The 20190-nt window shown below is 39.0% G+C and overlaps 1 protein-coding gene across 4 annotated transcripts in view; it reads left to right on the top strand.

Moving 5' to 3' along the window:
• The window catches only part of SPAG9 (sperm associated antigen 9), a 60120-nt gene extending 40141 nt beyond the window's left edge, over nucleotides 1–19979 (top strand). For 2 of the 4 annotated variants that reach the window (XM_066200810.1, XM_066200812.1), the window contains 18 exons: nucleotides 1079–1135; nucleotides 1999–2172; nucleotides 2844–2973; nucleotides 3226–3318; nucleotides 3579–3746; nucleotides 4430–4601; nucleotides 5698–5925; nucleotides 6621–6816; nucleotides 7250–7372; nucleotides 7917–7997; nucleotides 8470–8537; nucleotides 8882–9030; nucleotides 10040–10211; nucleotides 11188–11301; nucleotides 12998–13036; nucleotides 13903–14079; nucleotides 14391–14528; nucleotides 16294–19979. In XM_066200810.1, the coding sequence (XP_066056907.1) occupies nucleotides 1079–1135; nucleotides 1999–2172; nucleotides 2844–2973; nucleotides 3226–3318; nucleotides 3579–3746; nucleotides 4430–4601; nucleotides 5698–5925; nucleotides 6621–6816; nucleotides 7250–7372; nucleotides 7917–7997; nucleotides 8470–8537; nucleotides 8882–9030; nucleotides 10040–10211; nucleotides 11188–11301; nucleotides 12998–13036; nucleotides 13903–14079; nucleotides 14391–14528; nucleotides 16294–16409 (2395 nt within the window). In that variant the 3' untranslated portion in view covers nucleotides 16410–19979. The remainder of the gene's footprint in view (nucleotides 1–1078; nucleotides 1136–1998; nucleotides 2173–2843; nucleotides 2974–3225; nucleotides 3319–3578; nucleotides 3747–4429; nucleotides 4602–5697; nucleotides 5926–6620; nucleotides 6817–7249; nucleotides 7373–7916; nucleotides 7998–8469; nucleotides 8538–8881; nucleotides 9031–10039; nucleotides 10212–11187; nucleotides 11302–12997; nucleotides 13037–13902; nucleotides 14080–14390; nucleotides 14529–16293) is intronic. The other 2 variants (XM_066200811.1, XM_066200814.1) reach the window with 1 other exon arrangement.
• Nucleotides 19980–20190: the final 211 nt, after the last annotated feature.

Below are 20190 nucleotides of genomic sequence, written 5' to 3' on the forward strand. Positions count from 1 at the left end.
TCAGCAGGTTCATTGCCTTCTGCTTGTTTGCCTCATGCCTATGAGGAACCTTGTTGTTAAGTTGTGGGCATATAATTTGTCAGAATGCTTCTTTGTGAGACCTCAGTGGAGATGTGTTACTTCATATGATGTGAAATACACACATTTTTTCAAGGGATGCTTATTTTGGAACAGGTAAAGAAATTGGTAATTATAAATAACATTAATCTGGTGGGCAGTAAAAATTAGTCTGTGCGTTCACATACCTTGTGGTGTCAAAGTAGGGGTAATGTGGTCTTTGGACTGAGCATAATGGATTTGGAAGGACTTGGGTTGTTCAAGATGAAACAGTTTCAAGTTATGAAACGTGTGTTAAATACAAGCAAGAAAGATGGTGATTTGGTCTCATTTGCATGCTGAATATTCAGCTGTTTGGAAAGTATGGTTTAAAAACCTAAGTCTTCTGCCTCAGACATCAGCCCAGCTCATCCTTGTCCCTGACCACAGGTACTAGAGGCTGTGGTGCTGCCTGCTGGCCATGGGCAGCAGTGGCATCTAATTGTTCCCATTGTCCTCATGCCTGTGACCGTTTGGGAGGAAAAGTGCACATTCCCACCAGCCATGGCTTGTTCCTCTGTAACTATTGTCTGCTGTAGAAATCCTCTCCTATCTCTTACCTATGACTATGGGAACACTCATTTTATCAATTATTTACTGATGTATTGAAGATTAATAGGCTTTAAAACAAAAACCAACGGTTAAGATATTAAATAGGGGGCAGAATAATTTTAAATGGTTTGCTGCTTTCTTCCAAGCTTTTTTTGTTACAAAGTATTATGCAGACTTGTCTCTTCTGTCTGAGAAGTTGCCAGTTTGTTTGGGATGCAAAGAAATGTGGATGAAGTTTATTATGTAATATTATTTCCGCTAGTGGGAATTTCAATATTGTCCTCTGATAAGAAGTAACAGTGTGAAAAAACAGGCTTTGTTATTTTCAAGATATTATCCTTTTTTAAAAAATAGGAGTTATACACTGTTCCATTCCTTTTCCTTTTTTAGTTGTTTCTGACTCAGTAAACTTGGAATTCATTTCTTGTAGAGCATCCAGAGAAAATCCAGCCATGCAAGAGAAGAAAAGATCAAGCATTTGGCAATTGTAAGTATAGAAACACAACTCACTGGCAAAAATACATAAAGACTCTAACCAATTAGTGGGCATATTCGTGTGTATTAGCTAATTATTTTTTGGTAGATGAAGGTATCTTAACCCTTCTCCTCTTGTTGCCCAGCATGCCAACTCGGTAAGACTGGTCTGGAAGACAAAATGTATTGTAAGCTGCAGCATGTAGTGAGTGGCTGTGCACTTTGTAAAGTTTAATGCCGAAGTGCTGGAATTTTTTTCTAGCTGCATATGCACCAGAATTCTTGTTCTGAACATTTTTTCTGGATCCATTTTTATGATGAAAAGTAGAAACCTGAATAGCACGTGTGGATTGCATTTAGTTGAGCTTCTTTTCCCTCTGTGGAGTACAGCTTACTGATTGTTACATTCTTCTTGTGAACTTCAAGCTCTTTAAATCCAAACCAGTGTTTTTTACAACAAGATATTTGTTAAATAATCCTTTTGATATTGTGATTTGTTGATAACTGTTTTATCTTGTTGCATAGAAAATAGCAGGGATTTTAAAATTTTCTCTGCATGAACTAATGTCTTTCACAGAATTGTCTTCCAGGTGTGTCCTTCAGATCCTAATTTTCTTAGTTCCTTGTAGATTAATTAAGGTGAAGTTCCCATTGGATTTGATAAATGGGATAATAATCCTTTAAGAATTTTTCTTATGGACATGAGGCTTTGTGCTTTGTGAGTGTTGCTGAGTGTGTGGTGGCTGCTGCTATGTTGGGCTCCAGTTTCTTACTTTAACGGTTTTGAGCAGGCTGACATATGCTGTGTTTTGCCTGCACAGTCAAATTTGGATGTATCTGACAAATCTTGACACTTGTCTTTTTCTCTTCTTCTAGTTTTAGTAGGCTCTTCAGTTCATCCAGCAATACAGCAAAGAAACCAGAGCCTCCTGTCAATGTTAAATATAATGCTCCAACCTCGCACATTACTCCATCAGTCAAGAAAAGAAGCAGCACCTTATCTCAATTACCCAGTGACAAATCTAAAGCCTTTGAATTCCTCAGTGAAGAGTAAGACATTTTTGTTTTATACTAGTAGATATGCTCTATCGAGTGTTCACTGTTTTAGTCCTCTGAGATTACTAGCATGCTGGTAAGTGAAGTATAATGTTCTCCTGAAGTGAGTGTTGGTTCATAAGGACTCAAGATAATGCAGAGTGAAATTTGCAGCAGTGGGTAAATACTTTGAGCACCTGGCTGAAATATTTTACTTGGTGAATACCACTGCCTTTCAAAAAAGTGCATTTAGGCATAGGAGGCAACACTTGGTGCACTTTTATATGCAAATGTTGTAGCTGGGCAGTAACTGTACAGGTACTTAAGGTTCACTTAAGAGTCAGGCTGACAAGACTCCAATTATTTTTTTTCTCCTGTGCTTTGTTTTGGCAATATATCCTTCTGAATTACAACTTTTAAAGCTCCTACTGGAGGTACACAGCCCAAGTTCATTTTTTTTAAGAATGCTGGCAGTAGACTTCCTGGTTTTGCCTGTTTTTCACCAATCCCTTAAAAATATCCCACAGGAAACCTGGTGTTCTGATAGGTGAAAAAAACTAGGGATATCCTTGGTAACCCAGTGCATCCACGTTGATCTTGGTTATTGAGTTTAACAGCAATTCACATTACACAAGAGATTCTAAAGAGCGTAAGTAAGGAGTTCCTCAATCCTGATTCTCGCCCAGAACTGAAGCCAGTTTAGCCTCACGCCGGGAGCAGAAGAGGGAGCAGTATCGCCAGGTGAAAGCTCATGTCCAGAAAGAGGATGGCAGAGTGCAGGCTTTTGGCTGGAGTCTACCTCAGAAGTACAAACAGGTATGATGTTTTCAAGCGTAATGGTAACAACTTCATATTTTGTCACTTTTGAATATGGTATGATTTCACAGCTTATGTTTGAGTGATTCCAGAATTTTTTTGTTGCACTTAGCAGTAAAGAATCTTTCGAAAGAAAACAATAATGCAAAACTCTTAATTGTGTTTAATAAATTCTGAGCAACTGATTCCAAAGATTGTAAACCTCTTTCAAAGGTAAAACTTTCCCTGTTTGTTTTTTTGTTTTTTACCTAGGTGGCAAATGGTGGACAGGGTGAAAATAAGATGAAGAACTTGCCTGTACCTGTTTACCTGAGGCCTTTGGATGAGAAGGATACCTCTATGAAGGTAGGGTATTTCCAGTGATGATAGAGAGACTTGGGCAAACTATAGCTTGAATATTTTTGTTTTGGACTCAATTACATTCTTTTTAAAACATAGTGGGGAAGAATTTATGTCTGGGTAAAATGTGCATTACTTGAATTGTGATTAATGACTTAAAATCCACTTCAGATACATAATAATGTTGATATCACTTGGCATATTTAACAATGCTTGTGTCTCTTTTTAGTTTGCGATTCAAGTGAAATGTTTCTTTTTCTCCCAAGCTGTGGTGTGCTGTAGGGGTCAACCTGTCAGGAGGGAAGACACGAGATGGAGGGTCTGTGGTTGGTGCCAGTGTATTCTACAATGATGTGAGTGGTGTGGATACAGATGGCAACAAGCAACAAACAGGATCCCAGAGTAGCTTAGATAAACTAGACCAGGAGCTCAAGGTAAGGTCATTGTAAGACACATTTAATAAATTATATAGGTACATGTCTTTACTCTTTAACTGTAGAGTAATAAAGAATTTTCTAATCAGGTGCATTGGTAACAAATAGATTTTTCTTGGTTAGTCATTAGCCCAGGATGTTTGGGTTATTGAATCCAACTATTAAATACTTCGTTTCTTCCATTGCGGGCAAATCTCAGGAGCAAATCAACTTGATAGCAAAATGATGTACTGCTTATACCAGTGCTGCCTTGTTTGAAAACTATTTGTGACAGAACCGTAGATGTTCTAACTGTCATGAATGGAATTCATATTAAGGACATAAAAACAAAGTCTTAATTTCGAAGTGCTTTGGGATATCCCATTAACCTGTGGAGATACTGAGTATGGCAGTTGTCATGTCAATAATGTTTTTATTTTATACTGGTCTAACTGTATAATTATGCAGTGTAATTATAATTTATATATTTTAATGGAAGTACGAAATATGAGGGAGCTTTATACTTCAGATTCATAGAGAATGAGTAACTACATGTAGTTTTACAATGGAATTGAAGATATTTAACTTCCACACATTTATGTATATTTCTATAAGTGAAACTGTAAGACCATAAAAGATCAAAGGTAGTAATTCTATTCTTGTCCCTCTTTCTGTTGTTCATTTCTGCCTTTGTTCTCTCTCAGGATCAGCAGAAGGAACTGAAACATCAGGAAGAATTATCCAGTCTAGTTTGGATCTGTACTAGCACACATTCTGCTACAAAAGTTATCATTATTGATGCAAATCAACCAGGGAATATTCTGGACAGTTTCATTGTTTGCAATTCTCACGTGCTTTGTATTGCCAGTGTACCAGGTAAACACTTGGGCTGGTTCAGCTCCTGCTGTTTTAACTGTTTCTTATTCAGCTTTTCTTATGCAATGAAAATCCACAGATTTGTTACTTGGTGTGATAAAAAGTTACTGTAGCGCAGCAATAAGATAGTGTTTGGTTGTACATTAAACTATTGCATTTCTACCCTACTGTTTCACTCTTTAGTTGGCTATTGACTGAAATTAACCAAAAGTCAGAGAGATGTCAGCAGCCAAGGGGAACTATTTTGGTTGATGTACTATAAACTGTGCAGCAGTTTCAATATTTTGTGGAATTGTGAACTTCACAAAAAGAATAATATGTTGGTTGCTTTTTTGACCTCTTCAGCCTCTTGAAGATAAGCAGCAAGTCTTGGAGCTCCCTGTAGAGGGAATCCTTGTTACATTTGAGTGTATTTTAAGTCTTGAAAGTGTCAGAGGATTGAACATGAGAAAAACGGTTTTTCTTCCAGAGCAAATGATCTGTTGCACCTAAATTGTTCATAAAGATATGGATAGGTGCCCTTGCATACATGCACTGTTATGAAATCTGATTTTAGAGGAAGATGTAATTAAATAGAAATAAGCTATTTGGAAAACTGCAGATTGAAATACAGTGAATGGCATTGTAGTGCAGCATAAGTTGATCTTGCTTTTGTTTTGTGGGCTTTGTGACAGCATCTTCCACGTTTGCTGATCATGTTAAAATAACCTTGTAAGTAGGGGCTGTCTACATATTAAATCTCAGTTGTTGGTGAGCTCATTCAGTTTGAAGCTTGGTTATTAGATAGAGAAGTGGTTCAGCTTTATCCCTGTGAAAAACACCCAGTGACAGGGCCCCAGGGAATGGCTGAAGTTGTATCAGGGGAGGTTTAGGCTGAATATCAGGAAAAGATCTTTCTCCAGGGAGTGGTGGGGCACTGAAAGGGCTCCCCAGGTCATGGCACCAAGGGTGCCAGAACTCCAGGAGTGTCTGGTCAATGCTCTGAGACTAAAGGTGGGATTGTTTGGTATCTGTGCAGGGCCAGGAGTTGGACTGGATCTTTGTGGGTCCCTTCCAGCTCAGGATATTACGTTATTCTGAGTTTATTCTCTTTCAGGGGCAAGGGAAACAGACTACCCTGCAGGAGAAGAAGGGTCCCAGGAAGCAGATTCCAGCCAAGTGGACAAATCCTCCCTGTGTGGCAGTATGACCAGCAACAGCTCTGCTGAGACCGACAGCCTCCTGGGGGGCATCACTGTGGTGGGCTGCACTGCTGAGGGTGTCGTGGGGGCTCCTGGTGCCCATGACATCAATGGGGCTTCACCTGTGGCAGAGAAACAGTCAGGTGTGTGATAAATACTACAGGTGTGTCAGGGCTGGCCAAACACCTCGAGATGCAGCTGGAAATAAGTGGTGCAACTACTGAGGTTAACAGCATGTAGGCCATGATAACATGAACTCTCTGTTAATGTGTAAATTGTAGCTGGAAATGTGGTGGAGGTGGCATGAAATGGGAATTGGCAGCTGCTTCTTGCAGGTACTTTTGAGAGAATTCTTGTGCCTGCTCTAGAGAGATTTTAATGTAATATTTGAAATGCAGATCTTGCCAAAGAGTGACTAAAATAAATGCCTTGGATTTTGTCAAGTCTTAATAGGGATTTAAGTGAAATGGATTATTTCATAAACATTCATACTGTTTTTTTGTCATATGCCCTGCAGATCTGTATGGTGATAAGATTGTCAATGGATATGTGGCAGTTGATCCTGTTCACTGCTGTCCTAGTTAATCATTGAATGGCCAATCTGAGCCATCAGTCACTGGGTTGATACTTAAAGTGCATTTGACATTTGTTTATACAGTGCAACCTGCTAAAATTTGGGCATTTCTGATGTGATGTTTTTGATTCTCATGTGGAAATTGTAACTGTCTGGTATAACAGCTACTCACTTCAGTTTTAAGTATCAAGTTCTGGCTGTTTTAAACAATAGCAAATTCTATTGCAGTTGTTAAAAAGTTTTTCAAATTTGTCTGTTTCATAGATATTACAACTGAAAATAATTCAGTAGATGAGAACATTCCAACGGCAGAGGAGGCAACAGAGGCAACAGAAGTCAATGCAGGGACAGGAGAAGACACAGCTGATATTGCACAAACTGGAGTCTACACAGAGCATGTCTTTACAGATCCCTTGGGAGTGCAGCATACAACAGAGGCATCTCCAGTGTATCAGCCTAAGTACCTAGTCTCAGTCCTCATACCTCTTAAAATGTATTTTAAAAAAGAAATATAGTGTTTGTAGGAACATAGCATGGAGACAAAATTACTACTTCTTTTTTCCTTTTTAAGTGTGTTGAGGTTTATATTAAGTAGTCTTGGTACAAGACTCTGCTTTGTGACTCTCTTCCGCCATTCCCCAGAGATAATAATACTGACAAGCTTGAATGGAACCTAGTTTTCCTTGTAAAAGTAAATGTCCGCTTGAAGAAATCCATTGTTATTGAGGTTTTCATCTCTATTGTACTTTCATGTGTGGTTACTGTGTTTTTAAATGTCTCACATACTTCAAAAGCCAGTGTAGGAACTCTAAGTAGTGAAGTAAACACCTGGGTTATAGCTTGAGTAATCTGTGCACTCCATTAAGTGTATTTTAACTGGTGTTTTTTTCTAGTACTGAGTCAGAGTTATATAAGGATGTTGCAGTTCTGCCAAATGAGCAAGATCTAGTGAGAGAAGAAGCACAGAAAATGAGTAGCCTTTTACCGACCATGTGGCTTGGAGCACAGAATGGATGGTAAGGAAGTGCTAATCTTGTTACATGTATTTATAATAATTACTTTAAGCTTGCTTCTTGTGCCTACAGGCCTGATAACCATCTCAAGTCAAGATAAGCACAGGATGATCTCAAGAGAGCCAAAACCTTGAATGCTGTGCTGCATTTTTAGGCATTAGAGAATTCAAAGGAAGTATTGTAGGTGATTAGCAAGCCCTTTTTTGTTAAATGACACTTCATCATCATGCAGAGAAGTTCTGTGGTTTTTGTGTAGTCAAAGAAATTGTTATGGTCTTTTAAATCTATGATTTTCAATATTTTAGCATGCTAGAAAAATGTATTGTAATTTTTACTGCAGATGGATCTGCAAGGGAGTTTGTGATGCTTTACACCTCTGAAAAAGCCATTCCGTTGCTCATGTAGTTCTTCCTTTCAGTGAATACATAGTTTCCAATGGAAGATGAAAACTTATTTCCCTTTGTTTGTGGATTTCAGTTTATAAGGGTTTTGCTTGTGTTGTTTTTGTCTGGTAGTGCTTTTAATCCCTCCTGATTTGTCTTTGCAGCCTGTATGTTCATTCGTCAGTGGCCCAGTGGAGGAAATGTGTTCATGCCATTAAACTTAAAGATTCTATTCTCAGTATTGTGTAAGTCCTAAAAGAATGTCATGTAAATCATAATGAATTTCTGTTAAAGTACTTTCCAGAGTAGTTTTATATTTCCTCCTCAGATATTGGGAATGCCAGTTGCCATAACTGCCTGCATGCTCCTTGAGGGGACAGTGGAAAACTTCTGGGGAATTAGGAAAATAAATGCATCTTGTACCTGTAGAAATATATAGCCCAAAGGATGAGCTGTAGCTCTACAAAACAGTTATAGGTTGCTATCTTTGCTGTTTTCTTCAGACATTGTAGCCAGATATCTTTCAAGCTCTCTGAACTGTATTTTGACCCCTTGTTACATCCCTTCTCTTGAGCTATATTGTAGAAATCAAAACACTGGGGCTAATGTGACTGCAAAAAATATGCTGAAATAGCAAACGTTTCTACCTAGCTTTCAACCTGCCTTCTGAGTAGAGCAGTCTAACAGAGGGTGTTGTTGTGCTTCCTTTTTCCCCAGACATGTCAAAGGCATAGTCTTGGTTGCACTGGCAGATGGGACGCTCGCCATCTTTCACCGGGGAGTTGGTAAGGATTCTGTTGCATCTGGAACCCAGGGAATTTTTGACAGTAGTCAGGAAAGAAATGTGCCATTTACAAGTAATGTTTTGATAGTGTATTCCCCAATGACCTTTTTTTGGGTTGTCATGAGAAATATTTCTTGTTATTTCAGTTGCAGATTCAAGTACTGTTTTTGCACTGTTGTGATGCATTCATGGAGTACTTTCTTACTTTGAAATGGAGGATGGGATAGATCTGAACTAAATAGGGAAAAGCCATCTGGAAGCCCACTTTGATCATTAACTCTTGCATTTTCATTATAGTCATGTCTTCTGTTTTATTAGCGTTTTGTTTTCCTCCTGTTTTTGCAGATGGTCAGTGGGATTTGACCAACTATCACCTCTTGGACCTAGGCCGGCCGCACCACTCGATCCGGTGCATGACAGTGGTACATGACAAGGTCTGGTGTGGCTACAGGAACAAAATCTATGTTGTTCAACCAAAGGCTATGAAAATAGAGGTAAGTTCTGATGGTGACTAAAATAATGAAATGTTGTGTTTTAATGCTGCAGCTCAGACTCCAGAGTAACTCGGGAAACAGGCTACCTAGCAAATTTGTTTTACAAAATAGTTGTTTTGGAAGACTTTAAGCTGTGATGAGACAGTTCTCACTTATTGAAAGCAGTTTTTGGGAGATACAGTTCTCCACTTTTAGCTGGTCAGAAACTGGAAAGTGTCCTTGTAAGGCCAGCTCCCAGCTTATACTGTGTGCTTTATTTTGTTCTTCACACAGATGCAGAGGTTTGTGTTATTTTGGAATGTACTCTCCTTCCAGCTAGAGAATAGCTTATGCAAGGCGTGTGAGCTGGTGCTTTATCTGCAATGTTTAGTCTGTTATCTCAAGAGCAGAAAGAGGCTAAGGTTTCTGCAAGCCTTCAGCAATATAAGTGCTTCAGTTCCTGCTAATTGGCCCGAGACCTGGGCCTTTGAGAGTGACTGCTCAGCTCTTCTGAAAATATCAATCACCCAATAATAACCTCTTTTTGTGAAGAAGACTAAATATATATGGGAAGACTGAAATGAAGTTCATATAAAGTGAAATGGATTATTTTGCTGGTGGGTGGTGTGTATTTTGCACAGGTGGGGTTGTTTGTGAGAGTCAGTCATGATGGAACAAGGAAGAAAGACATTTTTTGGGCTCATGTACCTTGTGCTGTGGCAGCAGGATCTCAGACCAAAAAGGCTCAAGGTTCAAAGCAGACAGAAGCTGGAGCAGGCTGGGATGAGATGTGTAAATGAGGACAGAGTAGGAAATTACAGCTTTGAGATCACACTCAGGGAAAAGAATCGGCAATTTTAGAGCATCACATGCTATTTGTAATTGAGCTAAACACTGTCTGTGATCTTGCAAATCAGAGGGTTGTGCTTGATTTAAAATTGCCAGTTCCAACTGTGTGGCTGTAACAGAAGAAACCTCTCTTACTCTTCCCTTCGTTTTACGTTTCAATTTGAACCCCAATGTTTCTTAGAAGTCCTTTGATGCCCACCCAAGGAGGGAGAGCCAAGTGAGGCAGCTGGCTTGGGTGGGGGACGGGGTGTGGGTGTCCATCCGCCTGGACTCCACGCTGCGCCTGTACCACGCCCACACCTACCAGCACCTGCAGGACGTGGACATTGAGCCCTATGTGAGCAAAATGCTCGGTAAGTTCCCAGGAAAATCTGCTGTGTTCTTGCTTATCTGCAGCTTCCTTTTCCTGCTAGGCATCAGGCAGTTCTCACTGCAGATTTGGGGTAAGGGTGGGTGGAAAGGCCAGCTAAAAGACGTTTGTGCAAACTTGTATCTGGAAGTAGAAGCCTCAGTCAGTCTGTGAAGCATGATGGGGGTGATGGGTCATTTGTTGCAGTCATCTCTTACAGTCTGTTGACCTTACCTGATATGTAAAGTGTTCTTAAAAACTCAGAACTAATGAGGAAAATGGTGGTTGAGTTGGTCAGGCACCAATAGACACGCTACAATCTTTCTCTTTTTCTATACTGATACATTTTTTTATAGTTAGAAAAGGGAAGAATCCATTACCTGCCTGGAAAAAATGCCTCTTTTTTCAAAAAAAACCCCTCAAAATAGCAAATTTTTATTGCTGTTGAACCTAGTAAACTTTCTGGTTTTTTTCATTAATATCTGTATAACAGCAGTTTGACCACCTACATTACACAACAAATACAGGTAATTAGGCTCTGGGAAATCCTTCACAAGTCTCTGCTGTGCACTGCACATGGCTGGTCAGCCTTCTGCTCCCCTCATCATGCTAACAAATGAGAAATTAATTTTAATGGATAACAAACTACTATCTTATCTCTGTAAACTCACTTTTTGTTTGTTTTAAAAGCTGATAAGCCCCAAAAGATTTTACTGTGCAGTATTAAGGGGCTGTTGAACCTTTTTTGCTTTCTCATAGCTAAGTTAGACTCTTGCAGTGTAGGTTCTTGATTTAATTACAGTGTTGTAGCCTTCTAGGTTATCTTTACAACTTAAATGTGCTCCTCTGCTTTATTTCTCTCAGAAGTGGGAGGGAATTACTCGTCTTTGTGATTTGGGAGTTGGGTTTAAGATTCTGTGTTGTAGAATTAGAGTTATTCTTGCTCATAATTTTTGATGAAAAGCATCTTTTGTTTTTAGGTACTGGTAAACTGGGATTCTCATTTGTGAGAATCACAGCACTTATGGTGTCTTGTAATCGTTTATGGGTAGGAACAGGAAATGGTGTCATCATCTCCATTCCATTAACAGAAAGTAAGTAAAATATCAATGAATAGCACTGTGCAATATGCTGTAGGCATTAAAAAAAGAGTATTAAACACAACTCAGATGCTTGCTAATGGATAGAAAGCTTCGCTGCCAGGTCTGACTCTTTCAGGTTTGTAACAGATCAGGCCTGTGTGATGTTTAGCACCTAGATCTGTGTATGTGGTTACAATTACTCTGAGAAAATAACACATCTCCAGAATCTCCTGTACTGCCATTTGAGCAGAGTTGGCTTGAATCAAAGGGACACATCAAAGCCTTAGAGGTGTTCTGAGCACTAGCAGCATTGATAGAAGTTTAATGCTTATATGGAACATCATTAGGTTTCTGATTGATGTTGTTTTTGATTGCCATATGATCACAGAGTAGATTTTTGATTTGAGCACACTGGTGTTGTTGCTAATGCAATTTGATTTGCTTTAGTTCTTGAAAATTCACCACAAAGTGAGTTTAAAGGACTGGAACAGAATTAACACAGACTGCTTTAAAGGACACGTTCAGAGTTATAGGAGCTGTAAACACATTCTTCAAACAGGGCACTAATATGCAGGTCAGATTGCAATCATGTAAATCTTGGTTTTTGCTTAAAAACAGACCCTAGACGCTTGTCATAGGCTGACACTAATTGAGGGCAGTTGAATCTCAGGAGAAAAGAACAGGTCAAGGGCAAACCAGATTTTAAGTAGGTAAAGCTTGGGAAGAATCTCTGTGTAAATTGATTGCATTTAAACAATTAAAAAAAAGCCTCAACCCTTGTGCCTGAGACTAATGTTATAACAGGTGGACAGAAGTTTCAGAAAATAAAATGCAGACCTTTGATAGTCCTAATTGTACTGTTGTTACCTAGAAAATAGTGCAGTCTGACAGGTGAAATTTTAGGGTGATTTAATAGTGAAAACTCTTCATGTTGTATCTTTGTTGAACAGCAAACACATGCATTGTTTCTCATATTGTTCCATTGCATTGTCCATCCATTCAGTAACTGTCTTTTTTTTTGCCTTGCATGAATGTACTAAGGAAGGACAGACTTCCTGTCATGGATTTTGAGACACTTTAAACCATGCTTTCAAAAATTATAGCTATTAATTTGTGTCAAGCTTAATTTAACGTTTCCAGAGGAGTTTGTTTTAAACCAGAAGTAAACATGAAGAAATCCCTATTAAAGCTGTTCAGTTCAATTTCAGTGCTGTTGGTTGGTTGTGGGTCAGAACAGCCTTTTGGGGGTAGTCTGGTAGTGGGACTGAGAACCCTGGTGAGAAATATTGATGGTTTTTAAAAGCAGTCACATCCTTGCATGAGCAGTGGCACCTCTCAATCCCCTGGGTCTCAGTAGCAGGGCAGCAGATGATGTTTCAAAAGGGTACTTGAAAACATGAGTCATTCTGTATTACTCTGGAGCCTCCTACCAAGGAAAGAGAGAAAGGGGAAACGTTGCTAATCAATAATAAACTTAAAAATATGTGACAGTTCTTTTGTGGTCTGTTTTGTACTGAAATTTCTATAATAAGATGTTCTTTGTGACTTTTGATTGAATCTTCTGTAATTAAATATCTATTGGTTTTTTTAGGAGCTAAAATTTTAAGCTCTACCTTATCAAAAACCAAAATATGAGTGGTGGGTTCTCATTAATCCTTCTCCTCTACTGTCATACCTATCCATTTCCCCTTTCCTCCTTTCTCACTAGCTGTAATCCTCCACCAGGGACGTTTACTGGGGCTGCGGGGTAAGTGCAGATCCTGAACCGAAACCTATTTTCAGGCTTCTAATAGCCACTTTGAGGCTGTTTCCCACTCCTTATAGATTTACCCTTTGTATGTTCCTAAATGTTTTTCCACTTGCAGTTACTGCATTGCAGCAGTTTTATGTTTGCTAAATGGCCACCAGTCTGCTCAGCAGTTTAGCATATCATCTGTGTTGCAGCTGAACTCTCATATAGACTTGTTTTTCTTCCAGCCAATGTGATACCACATCTTATAACTTTGTCATTAATCCACATCATTTGCTGTCTTGTTACAAATCACTGTTTCTTTCACTACTTCGATAGTCTTTGGAATGGAGATGGCTTGTGTGTCTAGCATGAGTACTTCTCTGGTTTAATGTATTTTAAAACTTCTCAGTAAAATCTAGATGTAGAATGATAATAGGGTAGCTCTTTCATGCCCACAGGTGGCTGTTTCTAGAGAATTTTTGCTGGTAAGGGCATACATTATGATTAGTTGGAATGAAACTGTCTTTAATTACATGCTTAAGTATGTGGAATTTGCTCATACTGTAACACATTAGAGGTACTTATTTTCTAAGAAAGATACAGTCCTGTCACAAATTATTTTTTCCCAAAAGTAGGATATTGAAATCTGGTGTTTATGCTAGACTAATAAGAATCCTGCTCCATTTTCTGATGTACCTAAAATAACGAAGCATGCAATCTTTTTCTTTCCAGCTCTGTCTTGAATTGGCATTGCTGCCCTCCTGTTTCATTTTTATCTAAGTTGGCTTTAGCTTTTAGACGGTACCCATAAGGTTTCTTAACATATAACCACTTCAGCAATTTGTGTTTTGAAGTAGAAAACAACTCCTCTTCTTTTACAGCCAATAAATCAGCAGCAGGCTCTGGAAACCGTCCAGGGAGTGTGATCCGTGTGTATGGAGATGAGCACAGTGATAAAGTGACTCCAGGGACATTCATCCCCTACTGCTCCATGGCACATGCACAGCTCTGCTTCCACGGCCACCGGGATGCTGTGAAATTCTTTGTTGCAGTACCAGGTGAGGTTTTGTTACCATCTTCAAAGGGGTTTTTAAGATAGCAAGAGTATGAATTCATACTTTCAGAAACAATATATTGGATTTTAATTACAAGACTTGTCTGATTGCTAAGTGCAGCCCAGTTTAGTGGGAGGAAAGGGGCTTGATCACAAGCAAGGACTTTGCTTCCTTCTATAAAAAGGTGCTGTGCTAAGTGAGCACTTGCCTGTTAAGAAGGCACTCAATTGCTTTAGGCCTTGTCGTCTAATGACCGAGCACAGAAGGTTTTGCTCTGAGATAAGACATAAAAAAGTGTTCTGTTTTTCACCCAGGTCAGGTTGTTTGCCCGCAGAGTACTGGTGGAACAGATCTAACAGCTGATAAACAAGGCCAAGAGTCCTTCAACCAGTGTCCCTTAAAATCAATGTTGGTGATAAGCGGTGGAGAAGGATACATTGACTTCAGAATGGGTAAGAAATCTGAGCTTTAAATGAGTCATACTTCATACTGAAAGGGTATTAACCACATAATAACTGCTGTTGTAATTGCAATGAGTGCATTTGGGTGGTCAGTATATACAGTCTTTACCATGCACTGCAGGGGTAGAAGTATTTTTATTCTGACACATACTTTCAGCTTCTCCTCCTCCTCCCAATAAACCATAACCTTTGGGATGACTGTATGAGAAGGTTTATTTGAAACTCTGCTTTGGAGTCATGTACCACCTGCCTGTTTATGCTTTCAGTCTTTCTTTGGCAGGTTAATCTTATCTCAAACTGCTGGAAAACATATCCTTAGTTACTTAAATATGCAGACTGACTGAAAACAAGTCATGTTAAGTGAAGAATGCTCAGTGTAAAATTCACTCATTTTTGACTAGGAAGGAATAAAGTAGATCACTTATCTCTGCATGCCCATCATATTTGATCACTGCTTTTCTTGGATAGCACTTTTGCATGATCTAGCCCATAAAAGTTCTTGTGTAAACATGTATCTTCTTTTTAAATTTAACTCTTTGGGGAAATAAAGCGAGAACGGTTGTGATTCTGTGCTTATAATCTGCAGCTTGAGACCTTGACAAAAAGTGCATAAAAAGGTGTTACAACTCTTAGACCTGCTTTTGACCTTTTGCCTAAATCTGTCTATAGTCTTTCAAAACCATCCAAACAGCAAAACAACCCACATTAACCATCACAAAGGAAAACCCAGGAAGGCCATCCCAAATCCTGTCATCCCACTAGTCAATGACAAGCAGGTTCCTGGGGTGACTGTGTTGGGTTTCTGTGGGAGGCAGAGCTGGAGGAAGTTCTGTGGCACAGTGCAGTGAGGGCTGAAGTGCTGCAGTCACTCCAGGGCAGCTGGAACAGCCACATTCCAGATGCTTGTTTTGCTGTCCCTGTGGCATGATGGCAAAGCCGTGAGCTGAGTGCCAGTGCTGCCTTAGGCCAGCCAGTGCCACCTGAGCCCAGAAAACTGGTCAAGAGCCATTTGGGGCTACTCTGTGTTTAGCTCCCTCAGCCCTCCAAAGGAGTCTGATCAGAATACCAGTCAAAATTTGATTTGGCACTTTCCTGAGGGTTTAGGTCAGTTCCTGTTTCCTCTGATTAAAGTGACCTCCTGGACTGGTGGTCCTGGCTGTCCATGTGCAGTTCAGTGTCAGCTGTGGTCCCAGTCAGCTACTGTCACCCAGAGTACAAAACTGCTCTTCTCTTTGAAGAGCAGTAGTGGAGAATACGCTCAAGGCTGTCTTTGCCACTGTGGGCAGAGTTGTGGCAAGCTGGAATAACTGGAACAGGAGGAAAGAATGGGAAAGTTTGACCATAGACATGAACGTTGTGTTGTCTCACATGTGCTCAATTACAGCTCTTGTTCCAGGGCATTTATAGGTTTGGGTTTGTCCCAGAACACTTTCTAGTGGCAAAACCATCTCTGTGTCTGCCTGGTGGTTTGCAGATTAGGCTTCTCTACATTAAAGAGTTAAAAGTAATGAAACATGTAGAATATGGATACTTACAAAACTGCCATTATTTTTTGGGCTAGAAGTAAAGAATATGGCCAGCAGAATGCTGGGCTCTGAAATAATTATGCAACAAACTGTTTACATTCACAGATTTTAATATGTTTTTATATCAGCATATGGCAACACTGTCTTTTGGTGTTTTTCTTGTCTTGTTGCATGTGGTGTTGATGCTGTTCTGGTTATTGGCCGCCTCAAACAACCCTGTTTTTTTCCAGGTGATGAAGGAGGAGAATCTGAACTTCTGGGAGAAGCTCTACCACTTGAACCTTCTGTAGCCAAAGCTGAGAGGAGTCACTTGATAGTGTGGCAAGTCATGTGTGGCAGTGAGTGAGCCTGTAGGATGCAGTTGGAGACCTTAAAAATGGGGGGGAGGGGGGGATGGGGGAGAAAAAGAAAAAAAAAGCTTCTGCATGTTTTTTTTTTTTATTTTGTGAACCTGTTTCACTACATGATGTTGAAGCATTTCTTTGCTGTTTAACTTTATATTGCAAATCTGTCATACCTTTAGCTATACAGAATTAGCTTGTGCTGTTTTACTGCACCCATGTTAAATGGAACAGTGTGAGGAAATCAGATGTTTCTCCAGCTGGTGTGCACACCACAGTGAGCAGCTGAGACAGTTTTACTGTACCACCCCAATCTCATGTGTTCACTTCTTTGGTAGTCTCACTTGAGTTCAGCTTTGTTCCAACTGAGCTACATTTCACTGTATAATGCATTGGGTAAAACAGCAAAGTTATTCCCAGAGTGTGAAAAAAACGGACAAATTAGAAGATGGATTATTAAGACTCACCTAAATACTCAGTGTGGGCTAAAGCAAACTGGATGTTTCAGCTTTTGTTTTCAAACTTGGAAAATCTTGCTCATATACTCTACATGGTTTAATTTGTTACATTCTTCAGAATTTGTGGGGGGAAAGAGAAGGCTGTGTAGGAATTAAAATGAAAATATTTAAATAAAATCGTATTTTCACTAATGAACCTTAAAGTTTGAGAACTGCTGCTCTCAGGAAAGAGCAATTTTGAGCGTAATGTTTTTCCATCTCCCTAACATGGAACAACTCTGTTTCCAAAGGGTATTCTTAGGTTGATATAAATTGGAAAATAACCGCAAAATTCTTAAACAGGGGATATGTTTTGTTCTTTTCTTGTCTTAACTCCTTATGTCCTAAGCATTTAGAATGAGCTTCTCTGCCTAGCTGGTCAAACTCACAAGGCACTATGTGTGTGAAGGTTGGAGACCTCAATTAGGGCATGAGAAAAGACTGTACAGGAGGCAATTCTGCTCAAGTGAGATCGTAAAGGAAGTGTAGTTCCACATAATTAGGTACAAAATGTATATTTTGGTAGCTCCACACCCCAATTTAGTAAAAAAAAAAAAAAAAAAGAAAGAAATTAGCAACAATATTATCAGGTAACACAAAGACAGAGAAAATTACTGAAGGTCAGGAGACTAATATTAGGCTGACATTCTGTCTACTCACCATCTTTTTTTTTAAACCATAAATGTGAGTTTAAGACTGTCTTCCTTTAACATTGAAATTTCTGCATTAGTATCAGACCTAAGTTAAACGCTTCATGATTTCTGTACTTCAGAAGATTTAAAAACCCAGATTTGCTCTTTAATTTAGTCTCTGGAAAGTAAAAGTTTTGAGGGGTTTTAATAAACATCCAGCATTTACCCCCAAACGGCTGGAGCTGTTCAGATTAGCGGAGAAATTTAGTAACTTGATTATGTGAGAGAACTGAACAGTTTCAGAGGAGTAAATATAGAAACACTTTTTTAAAACTGCCTAAACATTTTTATGTAATAGGAGCAGTTCTGGTCTATCAGGCAAACATGTGTTTATATATTTTCTTAATTTTTTAAATGAACACATTTAGCTGAGGTCTATTGTGTAAATATATATTTAGGCAGCTTTTTCAAATGCATATCATAGCTGATAAACCAGAAAATCTCCATTCAGGTCTATTGGTTAGACTTATATGTATAAATACTTTTTAAGCAACATATTTTGTACACAGCTGTTCCGCTCGTAAATATGTATTTAGGACATGAACTATGTAGTAAAAATCCTTATTAAAGATGTTTAATACCTTGGTAGTATTTTTCTCTTCAGAATGCCAAAAGCAATGAGAGCATGTTGTTCATAATTTGCTTTCCATATTCATCTTGAATGTCACTCTTAAAGTACTTTGGCTTAAATATAAAGTCTGGAAGCTTATTTAAAATTATACAAATACCAATTATACAAAAGTAACCTGAGTCAACACTCTTAGACCTATTTTAAACTTATAGGCATGTATGCTGAACATGAAGCACATCTGAATTAACTAATGGGATTGGATGTCTTAAGAAAAATGCTGTCTAAACTTTTACTGTTGTGCAGAATCTTCACTGTGAGTGGTGCAATTTCATTGCTTTTCCTGCCATTTTCTTGAATTTTTTTTCTTTTCTCTTTGGAAAACACGGTCTCCAAAGTTTTTTCCTCACTGGTAATTGTCACATTCTCATGTTCTCAGAAAAAAAAAGCGCACAATTCTGTTCCTTGGTTCTGTGTAGGATTTAATTTGTTATTAGAGATGAGCTGTTTCCTCTGAGTGGCGTTACTGCTCCAGCTGGAGCTGTGCAACCTGGCAAGTGTGTACCTGGTCTTTTGCCAAATGGAGCTGGCCCACCTGGCCATTTTAGTCACCTCAGTGGGCCAGCCCTTGCAAATATTTCAGAGAACAATTGATTGCTTCTGTCCAAAAGTGGAAGGGTTTTAAAGCAGACAGTAGTTGAACTGTGTAGCACTATGGGTGTAGATAAAGGCATGTGCACTTCTCTGTATTTCTCATTTAAAAACTTTATCCCCTGTCCTAAGGTACAGTAGATTAACTGGGTCCCTGTTGCCATCACAGTGTGCTGGGCTGTATAAACTCCCCTTAAGGTCACTTTGAGAGGTGAATAAAGCATGCAAACCCCAGGCACAGGGATGACAATACATGCTCAATTCTGTCTCAAGAATGTGTTTATGCATTACACTCATGATTAAAGCATCATATAAATAGGAGCTAATCTCTTGATAGCTACAGCTTGTTAATAGTTTGGAAACATTTCGAGCACAAAATATGCAGCACATGACTTGCCTGGGTAGGGGTGTTTGCATGGTGAGGGTGAGGCTGCATTGTCCATTCCTTGGGAAAGTTTTCCTGTGCCAGATAGGATCGAGGTGACAGAGCGTAGACACTTTATCATAGGCTGCCTTAGTAACAAACAAATGTTAAATCTGTTTTATTATACTAACTGTTCTAAAGAACGTGTGTCTTTAAAAAATGCTGTGTAACTGAATATTTATTTCCATGTGAGTATTATAAAAGTTACCAAAGGATTAAACCTGACTTAGCACTCTGCAAATGGCCCTGTTGAGGCAGGCCTTGTGAAGGCCTGCTCTGTAAAACGAGACACGGTAAACTCAAATACGGTTCTTCTTTAGGGAAATTAAAGGTTCTTTTCTAACAGGGTTATGCCATATTGTAACAATCTATATTGCACCTCAAAGCATTTTTCTATACACTAAATGTCTCTCCCACCCTCTAACAAGATTAAGTTTCCTTTATTAATTTTGTTGATGCACATTTCTCAATCTTTTAAACATATATTTTAAACATTTTATGGTCTGTAATTTTTGAAAGTTTTGTCTGTTGGACACTTATGCTGAATTTTACTTGCCTCTGTAATCTGAGATGGATTCTACAGCGTTAAACTTGCTGTCTGTTAAAACTTGAGGCTTCTTTTCTGTGAGCAGAAGAGCTCATATAGCAGTGTAGTTATTTCAGTATTTATTTCTATTATTGAATCCATGAGGTTCAGAATGTAACTTTGTACATGAAATATATATAAATATGTATATGAAACATGCATTTGGTGAGTGTGTTTTTTGTAATGTCGTGTTAATTTTGCGGAGTTTTGGTGCTGTCTGAAGACACAATGATGTGTTTGAGTCAGTCCAAGACTAGTGACACCCTGCTCTCTCATAGTGGGCCCAGACAACAGCTGTGAAGAAAAGCTGTGACATCTGTGCCTCTCTTAAGATACAGATCTGGAGGAGATCTGCTTAGTGCAGCTCG

The sequence above is a fragment of the Chamaea fasciata genome, unplaced genomic scaffold (genome assembly GCF_029207755.1).
Source record: "Chamaea fasciata isolate MVZ Bird 193981 ecotype frontalis unplaced genomic scaffold, bChaFas1.0.hap1 SCAF_19, whole genome shotgun sequence".
Classification (NCBI taxonomy): domain Eukaryota; kingdom Metazoa; phylum Chordata; class Aves; order Passeriformes; family Sylviidae; genus Chamaea; species Chamaea fasciata.